At 42.8% G+C, this 21,175-nt stretch overlaps 1 protein-coding gene across 1 annotated transcript in view; it reads left to right on the forward strand.

Moving 5' to 3' along the window:
- The window catches only part of KCND2 (potassium voltage-gated channel subfamily D member 2), a 397,394-nt gene that overhangs the window by 370,263 nt on the left and 5,956 nt on the right, over positions 1-21,175 (forward strand). Inside the window, exons 2-4 of the mRNA XM_038751939.1 lie at positions 7,614-7,776; positions 16,402-16,497; positions 17,166-17,261. Of these exons, the coding sequence (XP_038607867.1) occupies positions 7,614-7,776; positions 16,402-16,497; positions 17,166-17,261 (355 nt within the window). The remainder of the gene's footprint in view (positions 1-7,613; positions 7,777-16,401; positions 16,498-17,165; positions 17,262-21,175) is intronic.

Here is a 21,175-nt window from a genome sequence, read left to right on the forward strand (position 1 = left end):
TTTAGATTATCTCCTGAATGTGGCAACCCAGAGATAAATTACTCTGATTAGTGTCCACTTGCCAGCATTTAGTCATCTCCAGCTAGGAAGCTCTAGGGAACAGCTTTTATAACAACTTACCGTACCTGGTGCATGCAAGTAAAACATTTTGCAATTGTCAGGTGTTATTTAACATCTTTATAACATTGTTTCATGTTTGGTGTTTTTTCTTACCCTGTCTGTCCTTAGCTTATGATCAAAGAGGGTGGTATCAAGATGGAAATCCTCCTCTGAAGTTGTCTTGGCTGCCACTTGCGAGGACTTTGAAAGTTTCCTCATTTCCTAAACTAATTAGACAGCTCTCAGATACGTTTAACTGAGCAGGAATGGTGTGATGCTGCTGCTTCAGCCAGGCCTGTCAGCATAACCGTTCATGTTTTTAATTTGTTTTTAGAGAAGAGCTTTGTGGCTTGCGGGGAAGTAGGCATAACCAAACAGCTACAGGGTCAGCTCTGCTTCTGTTTCCATCTAAAATCTGTGCGGGAGCCAGCTCGGTCTGAATTGTAATTGAGGAACCAATACAAAAAGCAACGTTTTACAAGCTGAGGGACACTGGACAAAATATTTCCTGGCACTCCAAATAGATCTTTATTAGCAATAGAGAAGAATGTAGAATTTGGGAGTGGGTGCGGGGTTGGAATTTGATTTATATAATGAAGGAAGTCGGGGGAGAAGTTATTAATGTCATCACTGTCTTAAAGTATGTATTAAATGCCCACCTATATAGAGTAGCGGTGTCCTTGGGTGTATATTCAACAGATACTGCTGCTGCCTGCTAGTGGTTTGTAATTGAGGTATTTTTAAGCACATCCTTTGTGCCAGGCACTCTACTAAGCACTGGGTCAGATAAAGAACAATCAGTTGAGACACAGGGTCTGTACAACTTAGCTCGTGATCTAAGAGAGAGTGAGAATGGGTATTTAATCTTCATTTTACAGATTAGGAAACTGAGGCATAGAGAAACCAAATGACTTGCCCAAAGTTTCATAACTGGCAGAGGATGGAGCCGGTATAGAACTCAGGTCTCCTCCTTTCAAATATTCTGCGCTATCCTCTAGACAGCACTGCTCACTACTATCTCTATTATCCAAAATATAGAATCCAACATTCATGATTACCCCACCCAAGGGGTAATAATAATAATAATAATGATGAAACAGCATGGCTTAGTGGAAAGAGCATGGGCCTGAGGAGTCAGAGGGCCTGGGTTCTAAACTTGGCTCCAGCACCTGTCTTTTGTGTGACCTTGGCCATGTCACTTCTCAGATGCCTCAGTCCCCTTATCTGTAAAATGTGGATTAAAACTGGAAGCAAGCTTTATGTGGGACAGGAACTGTGTCCAAACTGATTAGCTTGTATCTACCCTAGCACTTAGTCTACTGCCTGGCACATAGTAAGCACTTAACAAATGCCATTAACAAACACCCTATTCCTGCCATTAATGCCATTCCCTCCTAAAACGACAAGATGAAGGTAGGAAAGCAGAGATGGAGAATATAATAAATTTTGCTAACGTGGGTGTTGGGCAGCTTTGATCTTGATTCTTTCACAGAAGGGGGCTGGGTTCTGGATAGATCCTTAAAGCAAATGGAGTCTTTGATCTCTTATCAAAAGAGGATTTTTTTTAATGCCATGGAAATCTGTCTGGGTTAGTGCATGCTTTGCCAGTGATCCCTTCCCAGAAGTAGAATTTGGGAATCCACATTTTCTATTGAAAATAGACTGCCTTTTGCACCTGTCAGAGGGTCTTTGATTTCCACACTTTAAAAATGGAGGTCCCCATAACCTTGTGCTCTAGGGATTTAAGAATCTGGAAATTTTCCTGACGAGTAAGGAAAAAAGAAATCTGAAAGCAAAACTCTACACAAGAAAAATTGCAGTCATTCAGCTTTATCCTAGCTGAACAGTGAGTCATGCCACTGGTGGCAATTAGGGAGCGTGGGCCTGAGAAGGAAGGAGAAGGAGGATCAAGAGGAGGATGAGGAGTAGGGTCAAGAGAATGAAGAGTTTGAGGAGAAAGAGAGAAGAAGGAGAAAGGGAGAAAGGGAGAGGGTGAGGAGGAAAGGTGCTTGATAGGGGAAGAAGAGGAATAAGGAAAAGAGAGAGAAAGTGGAGAGGGTAGGGGAAGAAGAGGAATATGGAGAAGAGAGAAAAAGTGGAGAGGATGGGAAAGAAAAGGAATAAGGAGAAGAAAAAAAGTGGATCGGGTAGAGACCAGTGGCTAGATGCCTAGGTAATTTCCAGGTGGACAATTAGTTCTACAGCCAAATAAAGGACTCATCACTCCAAAGAACTAAATGTGAGGTATTAGTTTCTGAATCCTACTTGAAAAAAAAAAACACCTGAAAGAATTCCTAGCCCAGATACAGTCTTTGAAAAAAAAAAAAATATGGTAGGAAAGAACAGAATGAAAGCTCTCAGTGATTATGCCATTGGATGAATACTTACGCAGACTGTTTTGGCTCCAGGGGGAAGCCGATATGACAGGTATGACCTTTGAGAGGATCTTCTGTTTCCACTCGCAGGCCTCAGGCTTATATTATGGTCAATAGCATGAGAAAAGACTGTAACAGAGGAAAAAAGCTTGGCAAGAAAGGAAGTGTGAAACCAGGGCAGAAACTCAATTTTGAAACCTAGTTCTGTAAAGTTTATTTGAATAGTAAAAGGCATCTTATTTTAAAGCCTGTTTTGCCCTAACTCTCATACTAAATCCTCCAGGAGGCCTTCTCTGACTAAGCTATCCCTTCCCCTATTTGCCCTCCCTTCTCAATTGCCTATGCATTTAGGTCTGTGACCGTTAAGTACTTCGTTTTTCACCCCTCTCCCACAACATTTATGTACATAACTGGCTTTAATTTATTTTAATTCCTGTCTCCCCCTCTATTCTGTAACTCCTTGTGGGCATAGGTAGTCTCTTATTGCATTGTACTCTTCCAAGCACTTAATGTTTTGCACACAATAACCACCCAATAGATGACATTGATTCACACACATTCTCTCTCACATTCTTTTCCTCCTTCTCTCTTCCCCCCTTCTCTTACCTCTCTTTTCTCCTCCTGGTGTATTCCTATTACAAGGGATGAGTACCCCTCCTATCGCTTAAAATTGCTGTCGCTTTCACAAGTTCTGCAGATTGCTTTGCTCTACCTCCATTCCTAAGTAGTTTTTAAATATTTCTTTCAAAAAAAGACACCATCTACCCGAAAGCCCTTAAATTGTGTATAGTTTCTGGTGAAGATAAGGAATCTGTAAAAGCAATTTAACGAAATTCAGTTTGCTGTTTCCAAATGGTGCTTTAGGCTTTTATGCCCCCTAGTGGATTTTGGCCCTTGTTTCTCTTTCTGACTATTGAATATTGATATTCTGAATATTGATATTCCTAATAGCTGCCTTTCTCTGTTTTGCCTTAATTTGCACTTACCTGTTAAATATAACTAGAATGTATAGTTTATAATCTGCTCCCCTGAACTGAGGCAAAAATCTGCTTCTGTATGCACTTGCTTATCCCTCATTCAAAGGGTGTTGGTAGCTCTCGGACACAGGCAGAAACTGACTCAGTCATTACAACAGCGATACTGTATATTTTTACTGCTGGACTCTGCCCATGATAGAGATTTTTTGTAAAATGAAAGCAATATAGGGTATGAAGTAAGGCTGATCTTTATCATTTCCCAGCATGCTCTAATGCCCAGAAAGTCTGATGGTAGCTCCAGGGATTTGGACAGTGAGGAGAGGATAATAATAATAATCAATCAATCAATCAATTGTATTTATTGAGCGCTTACTGTGTGCAGAGCACTGTACTAAGCGCTTGGGAAGTACAAGTTGGCAACATATAGAGACAGTCCCTACCCAACAGTGGGCTCACAGTCTAAAATAATAGTAATAATAATGGTATTAAGCACTTACTTTGTGCCAAGCACTGTTCTAAGCAGTGGGGTGGATACAAAGTAATCAGGTTGTCCCACGTGGGGCTCACAGTCTTAATCCCCATTTTCCAGATGAGGTAACTGAGGCACAGAGAAGTTAAGTGACTAGCCCAAAGTCACACAGTAGACAAGTGGTGGAGCAGAGATTAGAACCCAGGTCCTCCAATTCCCGGGTCCAGGCTCTTACCACTAGGCCATGCTGCTTCCTTCCCTGTGTCCCTGAGGTAGGAAAAAATTATCGACAGAGGGACAAATAATTAATAGTCCAAGTGACAGAGTTGGCGTTTTGAAGAACAGAACTAACTGCCCTTGCAATAGTTCCACTTTTAAAATCACCCTGTTTTACCTCCCCCTTCCCCAGAATAAACTCTCACAACTTTAATTTCACCCTTTAATTTAATCTCACCACTTTAAATTCAGGGGTCAGTGCATTTTCTTTACAAGAGGCCATATTTACTTATGAGATTGGATGTCTCTCCTAGAACATCAACGAAGTGGGCAAAAAGTTCTTTGTGGACACATCTCCCATTACTCCCACAATTATAATCCTGATAGATCTCGTAAAACCTTTGAGGGCAGGGATCAAGTCTCTGGAATCTATTGTATTCTCCCAAGCGCTTAGCCCAATGTTCTACAAACAGCAGGTGACTAATCAATACTCTGGATTTATTGATTGCTCATTGTTGCAATGGAATTACCATCTGTTGAAACAGTCCAGTTTATCAAGCAGAATATTTTTTTTTTCAGGTTTCCCTCATCTCGGGGGAAAAAGACAATGTCTAGTGACCAGGGGCAGGAGGACATTCAAATGCAGAAACGATATAGGATAAAGCACAACCAGTTAATGACTTTCCCTGCGATGGAATACAAATTCCAGCATCCTTCATCTAACTTTAAAACAGACACTTTTAGTTTGGAACTCAATGAGTCTTACCAGCCACCCTGTTAGCTGGTGTTTAGAGTCCATTATCACAGTTGAAATCGAGTGCAGATTATTTTGTGGCTGTACCTGTGGGTCATTAGGTACTGGCTGTTTTTTGAATATCTGAGCCCCTTTTTAAAGAAACACATTCATTGATCTCCCCCGAGATCCCTTACCTGAGGAAATTAATTTGTACAGAGTAAGCCCAATCCCTTCGTGTAATACATATATGATGAGTGGATTATGATAGAGAAGCAATTAGAAAAGGAAGCTATAGTGACAGATATTGTATCTAGTATCTTGGAATTTATTATATAGCATCTGGTATTGTAGCAATTACAACATTGTATCCATTATATTGTCCCAGGTATTATATTAGAAGAAATAGAGGTTCCAGGCAACCATCAATCAATGATATTTATTGAGTACTTATCATGTGCAGAGCACTGTACTTAGTGCTAGGGAGAGTACAGTGTAACAGAGTTGATAGACTCATTCCCTGCCCACAAGGAGTTTACAGTCTAGAATAGTCCCTATATCTATTGCAATAGATTGCTCTCGCTATAATTTCCTATGGTAATAATGGTATTCATTAAGCACTTACAACATGCCAAGCACTATGTTAAGCAGTAGGGTAGAGACAAGATACTCAGATGAGACAGTCCCTGTCCAACACGGGGTTTACAGCCTAAGAGGGAGGGAGAACAGCGATTTTATTCCCATTTTGCTGATGAGGAAACTGAGGCACAGAGAAGCTAAGTGACTGACCCAAGACCACACAGCTGACAAGAAGCAGAGCTGGGATTAGAATCCAGGTCCTTCTGACTTCCAGTGCTCTATCCACTAGGCCACACTGCTTCACCTGAGTAAAGGTAAAGTTAATAGATAATAGTTATAGGTAAAGTAAATAAATACTATATTACATGCTATTAATCCTCTAGTCTGTAAGCTCCTTGTGGGCAGGGAACATGTACTCTCCCTAGCATTTAGTACAGTGCTCTGTACACAGTAATTGCTCAATAGAGATCAATGATTATAAGATGACCAATATCCTCCAGTATCTCTTGCTGCAGGTAGAGGAGACACAGGGCAAAACTACTGATTTAAAATGGGATCAGATCATGAAAACAATAATAATAATAGTAATGTTTAAGTGTTCACTCTGTGCCAAGCCCTGTACTAAGCTGTGGGATAGGTACAAGATAATCAGGTTGGACACAGTCCCTGTCCCACCTGGGGCTTACAGTCTAATTAGGAATTAATAAAATTAAAGAGTTTACTGATTAATGGGAAGAGCCCACCTTAGTTTTGGTTGTCCTGAAGCCACTAGATCCTAAAGAGAATAGATACTATTAGATCTGTTCCAGCAAAGAACAATTTTGCTCATATGTCTGGAAACTAATAGAGGTACTATTGCTTGATTATCCCAGCACTTACCACGTTGCTTTGGCACATGATAAGTACTTAAAAAAATACCAACATCTTTTCTAAGTAATAAGGAGGGCCTCCTTCTCTCTCACCTCCTATTCCTTGCTAACGACCCTTTCTCCTGCCTGGAATTTCATCTTACTTGAATTCATCAGAACCCAGCTCTTTCCATCTTCAAAGTGCTTCTAGAATTCCACCTCCTCCAGCAGACTCCCTCTATTTCTTTTTTCTTCTCCCCGGGACATTTCTTCCTGACACTTCAGGCCTTGTTCTCCACCTTCACACATGTGTGTGTATGTGTGTGTGTGTGTCTATACCCTATATCTATTGCAGTACGCACACGCACACACACACATACACACACACACATACACACACTCCTGTACAGATCAATTTACATAATCTACACTTTAGGCACTTACTCTCTCCCTCTAGCATGAAAGCTCGTTTTGGGCAGGGAACATGTCTGCTAATTCTATCATGCTCTCCCAAATGCTTAGTACAGTGCTCTGCACATAGTAAGCACTCAGTAAATACCATTGATTGCTTGCTCATCTCTCTTCACTTCTAGATGGTAAGTTCCTTGAGAGCAGAGAACATATCTTCTATCTCTACCGTGCTCTCCCAAGTACTTAGTACAGTGCTCTGCACACAGTGGGTGCTCAGTAAATATGAAGGGAGCATTTCAGGCTTGGCCAGCATTGGATCTCCTGGCAGTGCTAAGCAAAGGGAAAAAATGTCCTCCGTACAGTGTATCTTTTGAAATAAGTTGGTCCTTCATTTCACTATTTGAAAATGTCTTGTAATATGATAGATTTGAAAAGTCTTCCATTGAGCTCTCAAGATAAGAGGATCACTATTATTTCCTTTTGTGCATCAACTCAATTTCAATTTCATAACATTTCCAACAGAAAAGAATGACAAAGAGAATTTTTTAGTTTTATCTGAACTGAATCAGCCTGTATAGAAAGACAGTATCCAGTATCAGCCTGAAAGGCAAGCGCAAAGGCATCTAGATAAGGTACTAATTGGAAAGGTCTGCCTGCATTCTGCCTTGGATGCATTTTTTTTCCCTTACTAAAAAGATCTGTAGCTGTAGAATTGGTTTTTTGCTAGAAAAAATGCTCCTGTTTGGGGAAGCTCAGTTCCACGGTAATAGGTAAAATAAAGTGAGAGGAAAGCAGCAGTGAACAAGAAAGAAGAAAATGGTTGGCCGATTACAAAAAGCACATTCTAACCAGTGTCACCTTCTAGCCCGGATTTCCTTCTAAGTGCATTTCTCCTCTCTCTGTCAGGTATGGAGACATGGTACCCAAGACCATAGCCGGGAAGATTTTTGGGTCCATCTGTTCTCTAAGTGGTGTCTTGGTCATCGCTCTGCCCGTCCCGGTGATTGTTTCAAACTTCAGCCGGATCTACCACCAGAACCAACGTGCAGACAAGCGCAGAGCACAAAAGGTATGATTTGGTCTCTTTCCTCTTCTGACTTGGCATCTCTGCCTCTTCGCCTGGCTTTTTCCACTTTGTGCTAATCGATCTGGAGCCCAGCCTGGATTTGGGAAGGTTGATTCTTCCCTCCATGCCCCCTCCCTGTCCCTGAGAAGGCAAGACTGGGTTTTCCAATGAAGGACAATGCAACTTAGACTGCAAGCTCCTTGAGGGCAGGGATTGTGTCTACCAATTTTATTGTATTGTACTCTCTGAAGCACTTAGTACAATGCTCTGACCATGATAAGTGCTCAATAAATACCATTCATTGATTGATTCCTTGCCATCCTACCTCCTTCAGATGGCAATGAGTGACAAAAGAGCAGATTAGGAGCTCTGTGTGGGACAGGTACTGTGTCCAACCTGCTTAGCTTGTTTCTAGCCCATCCCAACTCTTAGAAGAGTACCTAGTACATAGTAAGTGCCCAACATATACTATAAAAAAAGATCGCCAACAACAAGGTCCTAAAGAGCTCGAGAGAGAACAACAGAAACAAAGCAAATGCTCCCTGCCTTTGATAAAGGGGTTTCCAGTCGAATGGGTTGATTGGGGAGTGTGAAATCATATAGGTTTGCAGTTACGCCTTGCTTTTAACCCAGACAGATTGAAGGTTCTGAACTGGGGTGTAGCTGGAGAAAAGTTTAGCGATATTTCCTTCCCAAAAGATTAAGTTCCTACTTAAATTCATTCAGAAAGAAAATACCAAGAATCTTTCTGATTCCTATTAAGTTACAGATCAGTTTGTCCATTGAGTCTCTCCTTGGAATAATCTCCACTTCTCCCACTTTGTTCTCTAAAATAAAATGGAAATCAATACCTCCTTCATTCTCCAGTACACAAGGCGACTTTAGATGTCTATTTAAAAATGCAAAATATGAAAAATGGAAAAAAAATGCAATAGTACAGACTTAGGTTCAGTGTAGAAAATATTTGCTCTCTCCTTCTAGAAGAATAGATTGGGACATTTAAATTGCCTCCTGAATTCTGTGTCTCTCCAAACAAGATCATTAAGGTAGTGAATTTGGCATATTATGATTTTGGGTAAAATCTTATAAATGAAACCTAAATGTAATCATTTAAGCCAAGACAAATAAACCTAATGGAATAATCCCCTTGATAAGACCACTTGAAAGCATTTCTTCCCCTATTCCCCGTATCAATTGCAGGTTGAGGGATAGACCCCACATCACTCCTGGTGGGAAGGGGGGGGGCAATATTATTATAATTATTGTTGTTACATTATAATATAATAATATTAACATGTTTTACAATAATTACTGTAATTTTATTATTGATTATAAGTAATTATAATTGTGGTATTTTGGCTGGGGAGATACAAGATAGGTCAGATACAGTCCATATGCCACAAGGAACTCACAGTCTAAGTAGGAGAGAAATCAGATATTGTATTTTTTGGATTGTTTGGGAGTGAGGCTTCAGGTAGGAAGACAGGCAACATGGCTACCCCACTCCAATGGCACTTTGCCTACGCCCTGCCCTGATACCACTGCAGTTTTCCAGCTCCAGTTTACGTAGCGTGTGGTTTTATTGTCCTTTGTTTTATTTTTCACATTTGTTTTCAAATTTCCCCTGTTTTTTATGATAAAGTAGAAAAGACTCCAGACCCCTACTATGCCACTCTGGGTATAATAATCAGAGTTGGCCTTGGAAATGGGTGAAGGCGCAATGGTGTCTGCTGTTGTTGAATTCTCAGAGATATTCTGCCCTGTGATCCCATGCTGCCCTTTTTCCCCACCAGTGGTCACAGTATGTGCTGTGGGACATGGGGAGAACAGGTGAGTGTGGATGGCTCTGTGCTAATCATCCCCACTACTGCAAAAACAATTGAAGAGCATGTTTTTGGGGTGGACAGATACCAAATGATTAATAATTGTGATATTTGTTAAGCACTTACTATATGCCAGGCTCTGTTCTAAGATCTGGGATAGATGCAAAGTATTCGGGTTGGACATAGTCCCTGTCCCACAGAGTGCTCACAGTCTTAATCCCCATTTTATAGATGAGGGAACTGAGACACAGAAAAATTAAGTGACTTGCCCCAGGTTACAGAGCAGATGAGTGGCAGAGCCGGGTTTGAGCCCAGGTCCTTCTGCCCCCAAGGCCTGTGCTCTACATCTTTTCCTCCCAGCCACCCTAAACTAAAGAAAGTCCTAGGAAACATGAACAGCCCCAATCTGATCACTGGCTAAGCAGGGCCAGGAGTGTGAATCTCAGCATGCTGGCCTCCAAGTGACAGAAGCAGCAGCAGCAGCAGGGAGGTCCCAGATGAGACCCAGCAGTGTTAGAGTTATAGAAAACAATGAAAAGCTGAAAGAATAGATCTAAAATAGAGGAGGGATTTGGGTATCAGGGAGCCAGGGGGCGAGTTCAGAATAAAAGGAGGAACACTAGGAGGCCTGTGACAGTCCCAGGAACAGAGGTGGACTGGGGCCAGGTGAATTGCAAAAGCAGAGCACCAAGCTTCAGTCATTTAGAGAGGAAGTGATTTCCTCTAGACGGAGGAGGAGCATCTGGTTATTCAATTGGGACTGCTCAACCTTGACTCGTCGAGGCCAGCTGCACGGTCTGTCCATGAGTGCAGAGCTTCCCCCACCCCATGCTGCTGCCCGGCAAGCACGAGCCAATTGGACAAGAAGGGAAAGTGATGAGATCTGAGGTTGGTTCGGTGGCACCTTCCGAGCGAGCCCCGGGGCCTGCAAGAGCCGGCTGTCACTGCAGAAAATAATAATAATAATTGTGGTATTTGTTAAGCACTTGCTGTGTGCCAAACACTGTTCTGAGCACTGGGGTAGATACAAGGTAATCAGATTGGACACAGTCCCTATCCCACATGGGGTTCACAGTCTTGAACCCCATCTTACAGATGAGGTAACTGATGCACAGAGAATTTAAGTGACTTGCCCAAGGCAGAGCTGGGATTAGAGCCCGCATCTTCTGACTCCCAGGACCTTGCTCTTTCCTCTAGACCATACTGAACCTGGATGGTTTGGGGCAGTAGGGGCCTCACTGGACTCATCCCTCAAGTCCCGCTGCTAGTGGCCACTTGCTTAGCCCCCCAAATGAGGACCTTCTAACAGGACTCTCTTCGCAGGAATTGTGGCATAGACCAAGACTGAGCCCCACATGGGAGAGGGACTGTGTCCGTCCTGATTATCTTGTACCTGCCCTGACCCATAATAATAATAATAACAATAATAATAATAATAATAATAATAATAATAATAGCATTTATTAAGTGCTTACTGTGTGCAAAGCACTGTTCTAAGCGCTGGGGAGGTTACAAGGAGATCAGGTTGTCCCACGTGGGGCTGACAGTCTTAATCCCCATTTTACAGATGAGGGAACTGAGGCTCAGAGAAGTTAAGTGACTTGCCCAAGGTCACACAGCAGACATCATCATCATCATCATCATCAATCGTATTTATTAAGCACTTACTATGTGCAGAGCACTGTACTAAGCGCTTGGGAAGTACAAATGTGGCAGAGCAGGGATTCGAACCCATGACCTCTGACTCCAAAGCCCGGGCTCTTCTCCACTGAGCCACGCTGCTCCTCATTATAATAATGGCATTTATAAAGCGCTTACGATGTGCAAAGCACTGGGGAGGTCACAAGGGGCTCACAGTCTTCATCCCCATTTTACAGATGAGGTCACTGAGGCCCAGAGAAGTGAAATGACTTCCCCAAAGTCACACAGCTGACAAGTGGTGGAGCCGGGATTTGAACCCATGACCTCTCACTCCAAAGCCCGGGCTCTTTCCACTGAGCCACGCTTCTTCCTCGCTATGTGCTTGGCACATGGTAACCGCTTAATAAATATTATTATTGTTATCATACTTGGGTAGGAGGAGCATTCACCCCTACCAAAGAAAAGAATAACTCAAGCAGCAAATCTGGAAACAAGTGGAAATCATAAAACAGTGGGGGGGTTTTAAGCACTTACTATGTACCCAACTCTGCAGTAGATACAAGGTGAATCGAGTCAGATACAGCCCCTGTTCCACATGGGGTTCACAGCCTAAAGGGGAGGGAGAATAGGTATTTAATCCCCATTTTATAGATGAGGAAACTGAGGCCCAAAGAAGTTCAGTGATTTGCCCAAGGTCACACTGCAATCTATTCTGTTTATTTTATTTTGTTAGTATGTTTGGTTTTGTTCTCTGTCTCCCCCTTCAAGACTGTGAGCCCACTGTTGGGTAGGGACTGTCTCTAGATGTTGCCAGCTTGTACTTCCCAAGCGCTTAGTACAGTGCTCTGCACACAGTAAGCGCTCAATAAATGCGATTGATTGATTGAGTGGCAGAGTCAGGTCTCCTGACTTCTAGTCCTATACCTTTCCACTAGGCCACAAGTTCTGGATGATCCAGAACTGTGACTGTTCAGTTGGGAAGATGCTGGTAAAAGTTTGTGTCATCTATTTAAAGAACTTTTCTATTTGGATGGAGGTTTTCTGCTAAAGTTCAGAAAGACTCACAGTGTACCACAGTTAGAATAGCCGAAATCAAGGCCTCGACACACGAAAGCTTCCCCCCATATTTTCCCACGAGACACGAGTATGTCGAGCATCGTGAAAGCCAAATAATTCTGGGAACTTCTCATAATCTCCGAAAGACGAGAAGGAGAGGCTGGTTGCAGCTCTTCCTACTGTTTCAGTAGAGTTATCAGGAAACTGACCGTTCACTCTCTGATCTCAGGGACTAATCTTTTTAGCCTCAAGACATCCTGTCCTGCGGATATTTCTCAATCAAAGAGGACAGGCTTCATCCTGGTGGGGCTGAGGTTCTTTATAAACCGGGGAATGAGAAAGGTCTGGGGTCTGTTTTAAAAGGTTTTCAGTGAGGTTTCCCTTCTCTGAGAGACAGTTCTTAACACACACCCTCAGAGCCAGTAATTAAAAATAATGGTTTTTGTTAAGCGCTTACTATGTGCCAAGCACTGTTCTAAGCACTGGGGTAGATACAAGGTAATCAGGTTGTCCCACATGTGGCTCCCAGTCTTCATCCCCATTTTACAGATGAGGGAACTGAGGCACAGAGAAGTGAAGTGACTTGCCCAAAGTCCCACAGCTGACAAGTGGCAGGGGTGGGATTAGAACCCATGACCTCCGACTCCTAAGCCCGGGCTCTTTCCACTAAGCCATGTTGCTCCTCAGTAATTACCCATGAAGCAGCATGGCGTAGTGGTTAGAACTTAGGCCTGGGAGTGAAAAGGTCATGGGTTCTAATCCCAGCTCTGCCACTTGTCTGCTGAGTGACCTCGGGCAAGTCACTTCACTTACCTGGGCCTCAGTTACCTCATCTGTAAAATGGGGATTGAGACTGTGAGCCCCCGTGGGACAGAGACTCTGTCCAATCCAATTTGCTTATATCCACCCCAGTGCTTAGTACAATGCTTGGCACATTGTAAGTGCTTAATAAACACAATTATTATCAATCAATCAATCAATCGTATTTATTGAGCGCTTACTATGTGCAGAGCACTGTACTAAGCGCTTGGGAAGTACAAATTGGCAACACATAGAGACAGTCCCTACCCAACAGTGGGCTCACAGTCTAAAAGGGGGAGACAGAGAACAGAACCAAACATACCAACAAAATAAAATAAATAGGACAGAAATGTACAAGTAAAATAAATAAATAAATAAATAAATAGAGTAATAAATATGTACAACCATATATACATATATACAGGTGCTGTGGGGAAGGGAAGGAGGTAAGACGGGGGGATGATTACTTTAACCCAGGGGGCTGCTCTCTTCTTCTGACCTTCTCTCCTCTAGACTGTAAGCTAGTAGTGGACAGTGCACATGTCTACCAAGCCTGTTATATTGTAGTCTTCCAAAACCTAGTGCAGTGAACTCCGCACACAATAAGTACTCAATAAATACAATTGAATGAGTGACTGACCATTCTCCCCACCTTCAAAGCCTTATTAAAAATCACACCTCCTCGAAGAGATCTTCTCCGGTTAAACCCTCATTTCCCCTACACCCTCTCCTTTCTGCATCAATCCCTGCACTTGGATTTGTACCCTTTATTCACACCCCCTCAGCCCCACAGCATTATGCACATATCCATAACCCATTTTAATGTCTGTTTCCCCCCTAAACTGAAAGTTGTTCGTCGGCAGGGAACGTGTCTACTAATTCTGTTTAGTTGTACTCTCCCAAGGGCATAGTATAGTGCTCTGCGCACAGTAAGCACTCAGTAAATACAGTGATTGATTGATTGGCCAAATCCTAATACAAGACAAGCCCTAAATGGCAATTTTGAAGAGGAGGACTGCTTCAGAGAATTGAACTGGAAAAGTAAGGAGCTTAATTTCTGAAGTCTTCCCATATAATTGCCTCTCATGGGCTGCCAGACCTCTCTTGCGTCTCCTGCCTATTTTGGTTTTTAGCATCTGAATCACTGTTCAGACTCCTTTACCTAATGTGTATTTACAATATAGGTCCACATGTCTCTTCCTATTAGAACATCCACATCTCTGATTGACCAATCAGTCAATCAATCAATGGTATTTTATTGACTGCTTATCGTGTGCAGTGCATAGTACTAAGTTCTTGAGAGCATTTTATTTCCATTATATATGTTTCCAAGTACCTAGTAGAGTGCTCCACACACAATAGGTATGCAATTCAGTGCTTTGCACATGATAGGGAAGTAGTGTGGCCTAGTGGAAAGAGCATGGGCCTTGGAATCAGAGGACCTGGGTTCTAATCACGGCTCTCTCATGTACCTGCTGTGTGACCTTGGGCAAGTCGTTTAATTTCTCTGTGCCTCAGTCCCCTCATCTGCAAAGTGGGGATTCAATACCTGTTGTCCCTCCTACTTAGACTGTGAGCCCCATGAGGGACATGATTATCTTGTACCCACCCCAGCACTTAGTACAGTACTTGGCACATAGTAAGCACCCAACAAATACCACAGTTATTATGATAGGTGTTCACCAAATGCTACTGGTGTTAATGATAGCAGTGATGAATCTGAGGAACTGAAAAAAGCTTCTTTGGAAGCTTAGTGAGCCATGGTACATATTGTACATGGTATATATTGGTAAATTGAGGTGCATTATTCATTAAAATTATTGAGAGAATTCAGTCATTTCAACACTGGCATACTTCTTTATTTTCCAAAACCTTTACAGAACTTCCATCATTTGGAAAATAACAACCTCTGACTGTTCAGAAGCATTAGATTCTCTTGGGTTTTTGTGGAAAAAATGCACTTCTCTTTGTGAGTCAGTTCTTTATTCAAGCCCCTAGGCTTCCATCTCATTGGGTAGCCAACAGGAGGAAGGGTGGGGATTTTATTTAAAAAAGAAAAGATAGCTCTTCAAGCCTGAAGTACAGGAAGTGACTGAGGATGTGGAAGTTTTGTCTGCAGTGGCCATCTGGATGGGAACAGTACCAGGATAATTGCCTAATGGGAAATTGAATTAAATTGGTTGAGAGGAATTGGTGGTGGGGGTTTTTTTTGTTAGTAAAGACCATTGCTCATGGCAAGTAAAATCCCTTTTCTGCCTCCAAAATAATTGATTCAATCCCATTTATTCTCATATTCTCTATAGTGGTCCATTTCCCACAAGTCGGCTTTACTCTGTGATAAATACATTTAATTTCCCTAGACTGGGTGGTGTTTTGGGTTAAGGTGTATGTCTCAGTAATGACGGGAAGGAATTTCCCAGGGCAGCTGCCAGATGCTTAAAGAGAGAACATACAAAGCAGTCTACCCAGGAACCACCACAGAGGCAATGCAATTATGCATACTCATTGCAGAAAACAGAAAGCAGGCAAACAGATTCTATAGCTAAATTTCCAGCATTAACTTCTTTCCTACCAGCAAGTATGTGTGCATCTTAGTAACTCCAGCCGCAGTTGATCACTCACAAATTCAATCAGCCATTTACCCTCATTTAGCCCCAGCTAAAGACTAAGCCCTTGAATATCTTTCAAACTTGTCTGCCTTGGAAAATGATTCTGCCAGATCCTTGATGTTCCTTTTCATTGTACAGTAAGCTCCCTGTGGGCAGGGAATGTTCTGTTGTACCTTATTATTATTAATATTATTATTATATTTGTTAAACACTGGCTACGTGTCAAGCACTCTTCTAAGCGCTAGGGTAGATAAAAGCTAATCAGGTTGGACACAGTCCCTGTCCCACATGGGGCTCAGAGGCCAAGTAGAAGGGAGAAGAGCAGGTATTGCATCCTCATTTTACAGTTGAGGAAACTGAGTTACAGAGAAGTGATTTGCCCAAGGTCCCACAGCAGGCAAGTGACAGAGCTGGGATTAGAACCTGGTCCTCTGTCTCCCGGGTCCATACTCTTTCCACTAGCCTACACTGCTTCCCAAGCATCTAGTACAGTGAATTTCACCCAATGGCACTCAATAAATACCAGTACTAAAACGACCACTATGGACAGAGATTTTACCTATGCTCCTTCTATGTGATTCTCTATGATACTGTGGCTCTCTTTGTGGGCAGGGATTTTTCTCTATACTTCTTCTTTGTGATCCTCATAAGGCTGAGGGGATCCAAATGTGTAATGGGTACTTTTCTTTCTTCTGCAGAAAGCCAGGCTTGCAAGAATCCGTGCAGCAAAGAGTGGAAGTGCGAATGCCTACATGCAGAGCAAACGAAATGGTCTACTCAGCAACCAGCTGCAGGTAATATCCTGAAAAAAACAGGCCCTTATTTAAAAGCCCCAGTGAAGCCGAGGTGTTAAGGCAGACTCCGTTCATTTGGAGACTATAGAGAGCTTAAGGCTAGTTATGAAAATAATGACTGAAACAATAACCCTCTTTAAATAGCCTCTTTGTCTTGAAAACTCGGATTAAGGCTAGTTATTATTGATCTTAACCAATCATTCTGAGCCTTTACTCCCTTTTTTTTCTTCTTTAACCTTGGAATGTTAGAAGCAAAGGTATAGATTTCTTAGCTGGGATAATGTCAGGAAGTCTTAAACCCAACACGAAAACTCCCATGACCAAAGCAATTTAGTTAGAACAATTCATTTGGGAGTTAGAAAAAGCCACAGTGAAATTCAAACATATCCCCCCACTTGGATTAACCCCCACCTAAATGGTGTGAGGACACGAAAACCAAATGTAGTTAGAGGAAAGACAAAAGGATTTGAGTTGCCACATAAAGAAGGCTTGCCAGTACGCAGCCTTGTAACTAAGAATTAAGTGCTAATCCTTCCATTTCTCACTGCCCTAACTGTACAGATGGGTTCCCAAGTTTAGGCGAGATGTGAGTTGATGAAACATTTGGCTAGAGTTATCCTTGTTTGCATAGATTATTGTGAACCATGCCATGGTCTATGTATTTGCAGCCTCCTGGTGAAGAAGAGCAGGCTTTTGTGAGCAAATCTGGGTCTTGCTTTGAAACCCAGCACCACCACCTGCTTCACTGTCTGGAAAGAACGACGGTAAGGGGACGCAGTCTCATCCCATGAACAGTTTGTTGCTCCTAATTCTGGTTATCCAGACTGCATTTGATCGGCTAGAGCCCTGGTCTCGATTTGTTCTAAGAGACTGTGGTAGCTTTTCAATAAGTCATCTTCCTAGATACTAATAATAATAACAATAGCATTTGTTAAAAACTTACTTTGTGCCAGGCATTGTACTAAGCACTAGGATAGTTACAAGGAAATTTGGTTGGACACAGTCCCTGTCCCACATAGGGCTCACAGCCTTAATCCCAGAGGAGGTCACTGAGAAGAAGAGGTAACTGAGGACTAGAGAAGTGAAGTGACTTGCCCAAGGTCACACAGGAGACACGTGGTGGAGCTGGGATTAGAAAGCAGGCCCTTCTGGCTCCCTAGCCCATGTTCTAACCACTAAGCCATGCTGCCACTGTAGTGCAGGTTCAGCTTATTTTGGGGGTCCATGCTTTCTTTGGGTGGAAACCTTCAGTTGTAGATGTAGATGTAGAGTTGACTTAGCCATCCGACGTACTGAAATAGAACATTCTTCTACACCACACATTTGGTTGCTCCGATTTATGGCCGTTCTGAAAGAATATCTCAGAAATGTTCCTGGTACCTGAATATGGTCTCGGCTCCTGGGACAGTCCCCATTAAAGTGAAGGTCCAAATGACGAAGAGAGAAAAAAGAAATTGACTCCAGGGTAGAGGTGCCAACTTTTTGTTTCAAGTGCATTGGTGATCTTGGGGCTCGCTTTCAGGGGGACAGAGCATCAAAGGGATGGGGGAAAGGAGGAGAGGGAAAAGGGTGGAGAAGTGGAGGAATGGGGAAGAGAGGGATGGAACAGGGGAAGAGATAAGGGAGACGGGGGAAGGAGAAGAGGGAGAAAAGCAGGCAAAGGAGAAGAGGGTGAAGGAGCAAGTGAAAGAGGAGAGGGAGAAGGAGGTGGAAGAGAGGGAGGGGGGAAAGGGTGGGGGGGGGAAGGGGAAGGGAGAAGGGGGAAGGAAGAAAATCAGTGTGGATCAGTGGATAGAGCATGGACCCAGCTAGTCTAGTCCCAGCTCCGTGACTTTTCTGCTGTGTAACTTTGGGCAAGTCCCTTAACTTCTCTATACCCCACTTACCTAATCTATAAAATGGGGAATAAGACTGTGAGTTCCCACTTAGCACATTAGAAAAAGAAAAAAAGAGAGGGGGAAGGGGGAAAGGGAAGAGGAGAAGGGGGCAAGGAGGAGAAGGAGATAACTTGGGAAATCCACTGGAGATGAGGTAGGGAATGCACATGAAGACAGCAGGCCTGAGACCACAGCCACGACTTCACCTGGCAGAGAAGCAGAATGGCATAGTGGATAGAGCACAGACCTGAGAGTCAGAAGGTCATGGGTTTCTAATCCCACCCTGCCACCCACGCTGCCACTTGTCTGCTATGTGACCTTGGGCAAGTCACTTCGCTTCTCTGTGCCTCAGTTACCTCATCTGTCAAATGGAAATTGAGACTACGAGCCCCACGTACATGGACTATGTACTGTGTCCAAACTGATTTGCTTGCAACCACCCAGAGCTTAGTACAGTGCCTGGCACTTACTACTCCACTGAGTGGAGTGGGGCTGAGGGGCAGCGTGAAGGCGGCAGAAAGACCGAGAGCTCTACCTCCTGAAGCCAGTGAGGAAAAGAAAGGTGTGTGGGGGGGGGGGTGATAGGGGTAGTGGCAGCGTGGCTCAGTGGGAAGAGCATGGGCTTTGGAGTCAGAAGTCATGGGTTCAAATCCCAGCTCTGCCAATTGTCAGCTGTGTGACTTTGGGCAAGTCACTTAACTTCTCTGTGCCAGTTCCCTCATCTGTAAAATGGGGATGAAGACTGTGAGCCCCCTGTGGGACAACCTGAGCGCCTTGTAACCTCCCCAGTGCTTAGACCAGTGCTTTGCACATAGTAAGCACTTAATAAATGCCATTATTATTATTATGCCAGCATGAGTCACGCAGCATGGCCTAGTGGCTAGAATCCAGGCCTGGGAGTCAGAAAGACCTGGGTTCTAATCCCAGCTCTGCCACTTGTCTGCTGTGACCCTGGGCAAGTGACTTCACTTCTCTGGGCCTCGGTTCCCTCATATGGAAAATGGGGATTAAGACTCTGAGACCTCTGTGGGACAGGGAATGTGTCCAACCAGACAACTTGTATCTACCCCTGTGCTTAAAACAATGCCTGGCACACAGTAAATGCTTAACAAATACCCCAATAATTATTACTATGAGGCAGAACCAAAATCTCTGCTTCTACTTTGCGATCTCTTTCTGGCTCCAAGATGCAGGGACAGGCTAACTGGGCTTTCCTAGATCTGGCCCAAAAAGCTGGGAGGTCAAGCTGTGGCTACTAATACCTTAAGGAATAAACTCCTGTGCCACTAGGTATGTCTCTTTCCCACCTCCGACACCTACGGCAGAAATACCATTTCTTTGTTCATAGGTGTGTGATCTATAAAGTAACATTGACTGATTTCTTCAATTAATGTTGCATTGCCAAGAAAAATAAGGATGACACTTATTTACATAGAGCATGTGGAGATCAAATAGCTCATTGTTAATATGCATTTGTTCTTTTTCTTTTCTATCACCATTTTACCATGTAGGGTTTAATCTTATATTGTGGATCACCCCATTTTATCAATAAGCTGTTCAACTCACAGTAAGGTACCATCTCAACCACTAGAAACAAGCCACACACTCAAAATCTGCGAACTGTAAATGAGTGTATGCGTGTGTGTGTGTGTTGTACAAAAGAAATCTGATTTAATTTGTGTGTATCTTTGGAGACGATCATTTTTAGCCTTTCCTGAAATTTAACCTCCAGAGTTTAATTTCACCTGCTCTGATTCAGTTGTTCTATGAAATTTAACATTAAGGCATGGTAAATCTCATTTGCCTAGTTCTAAGTGCTCAGCATAATGGTGGAAAAGCAAGGTCAGAGAATGAATTTTAAATTTCCCAACACTCAAGAACTAGCCATTCAACAGGCTTTCCACTGAATTTTAAGGGCCCTTGTTTCATCCCTACAATAGAATGAAAAATAGTAAAATTCAAATTTTCTAGCAGAGTTCTCCTCTTAAGTTTCTTGCTATATTACTCAGTTTTCAGTGTGGCCTTCAGACATCATCATAATCATCAATCATATTCATTGAGCGCTTACTGTGTGAAGAGCACTGTACTAAGCGCTTGGGAAGTACAAGTTGGCAACATATAGAGACAGTCCCTACCCAACAGTGGGCTCACAGCCTAAAAGATCATTATTTCAAACACCAGTTTCTCAGAAGTATAGGAAAGGATTGGGTTGTCTCCAGAAGAAGTATATGAAGATTTCTTCTCTAGAATTCCTATTCGAGTCTGAAACACAATTTCCTCTCTAAAAATCAAAATTATGAAGGGCAGATCATTTATCATGAATAACTTCATAGTTCTTTGTCATGACAACTAGTTGTAATCTCTGTCAAGCACTGTTAAGAGTGTTTGTGTGGGGTTTTTTTACATTTTGTTGATTCATTTTAGAGTGTTTTATACACACATTGCAAAATAGAGAGCTAAACAAACAGAACTGTTCTCCTAAAAGGAATCGTTTGTGTGCATTCTAGTCAGTCGAGGGACCCTTCAACCCCAAACCGGGGTGGACTTGGGTTAGAGTTACGGTTAAGATGAAGCTTCCTGTGAGCCCAGAAATAGTCTTTGAGGGGGTCTCCTAGAGCTGGGGAACAGAAGCCGTAATTGATTATAGACTGGATGCCAGAATCCTGCCATCCACACTACTAAGCAACCATCCTGGAGAAGGTACCCTTTGAGAAGTGATGGAGATTCCAACCCAGATCACTGTTCACCTCTTTTCCCTTTCCTTTAATCAATCAGTCAACCAGTGGCATTTATCAGGCACT

This window comes from Tachyglossus aculeatus, chromosome 10 (assembly GCF_015852505.1).
Source record: "Tachyglossus aculeatus isolate mTacAcu1 chromosome 10, mTacAcu1.pri, whole genome shotgun sequence".
NCBI lineage: Eukaryota > Metazoa > Chordata > Mammalia > Monotremata > Tachyglossidae > Tachyglossus > Tachyglossus aculeatus.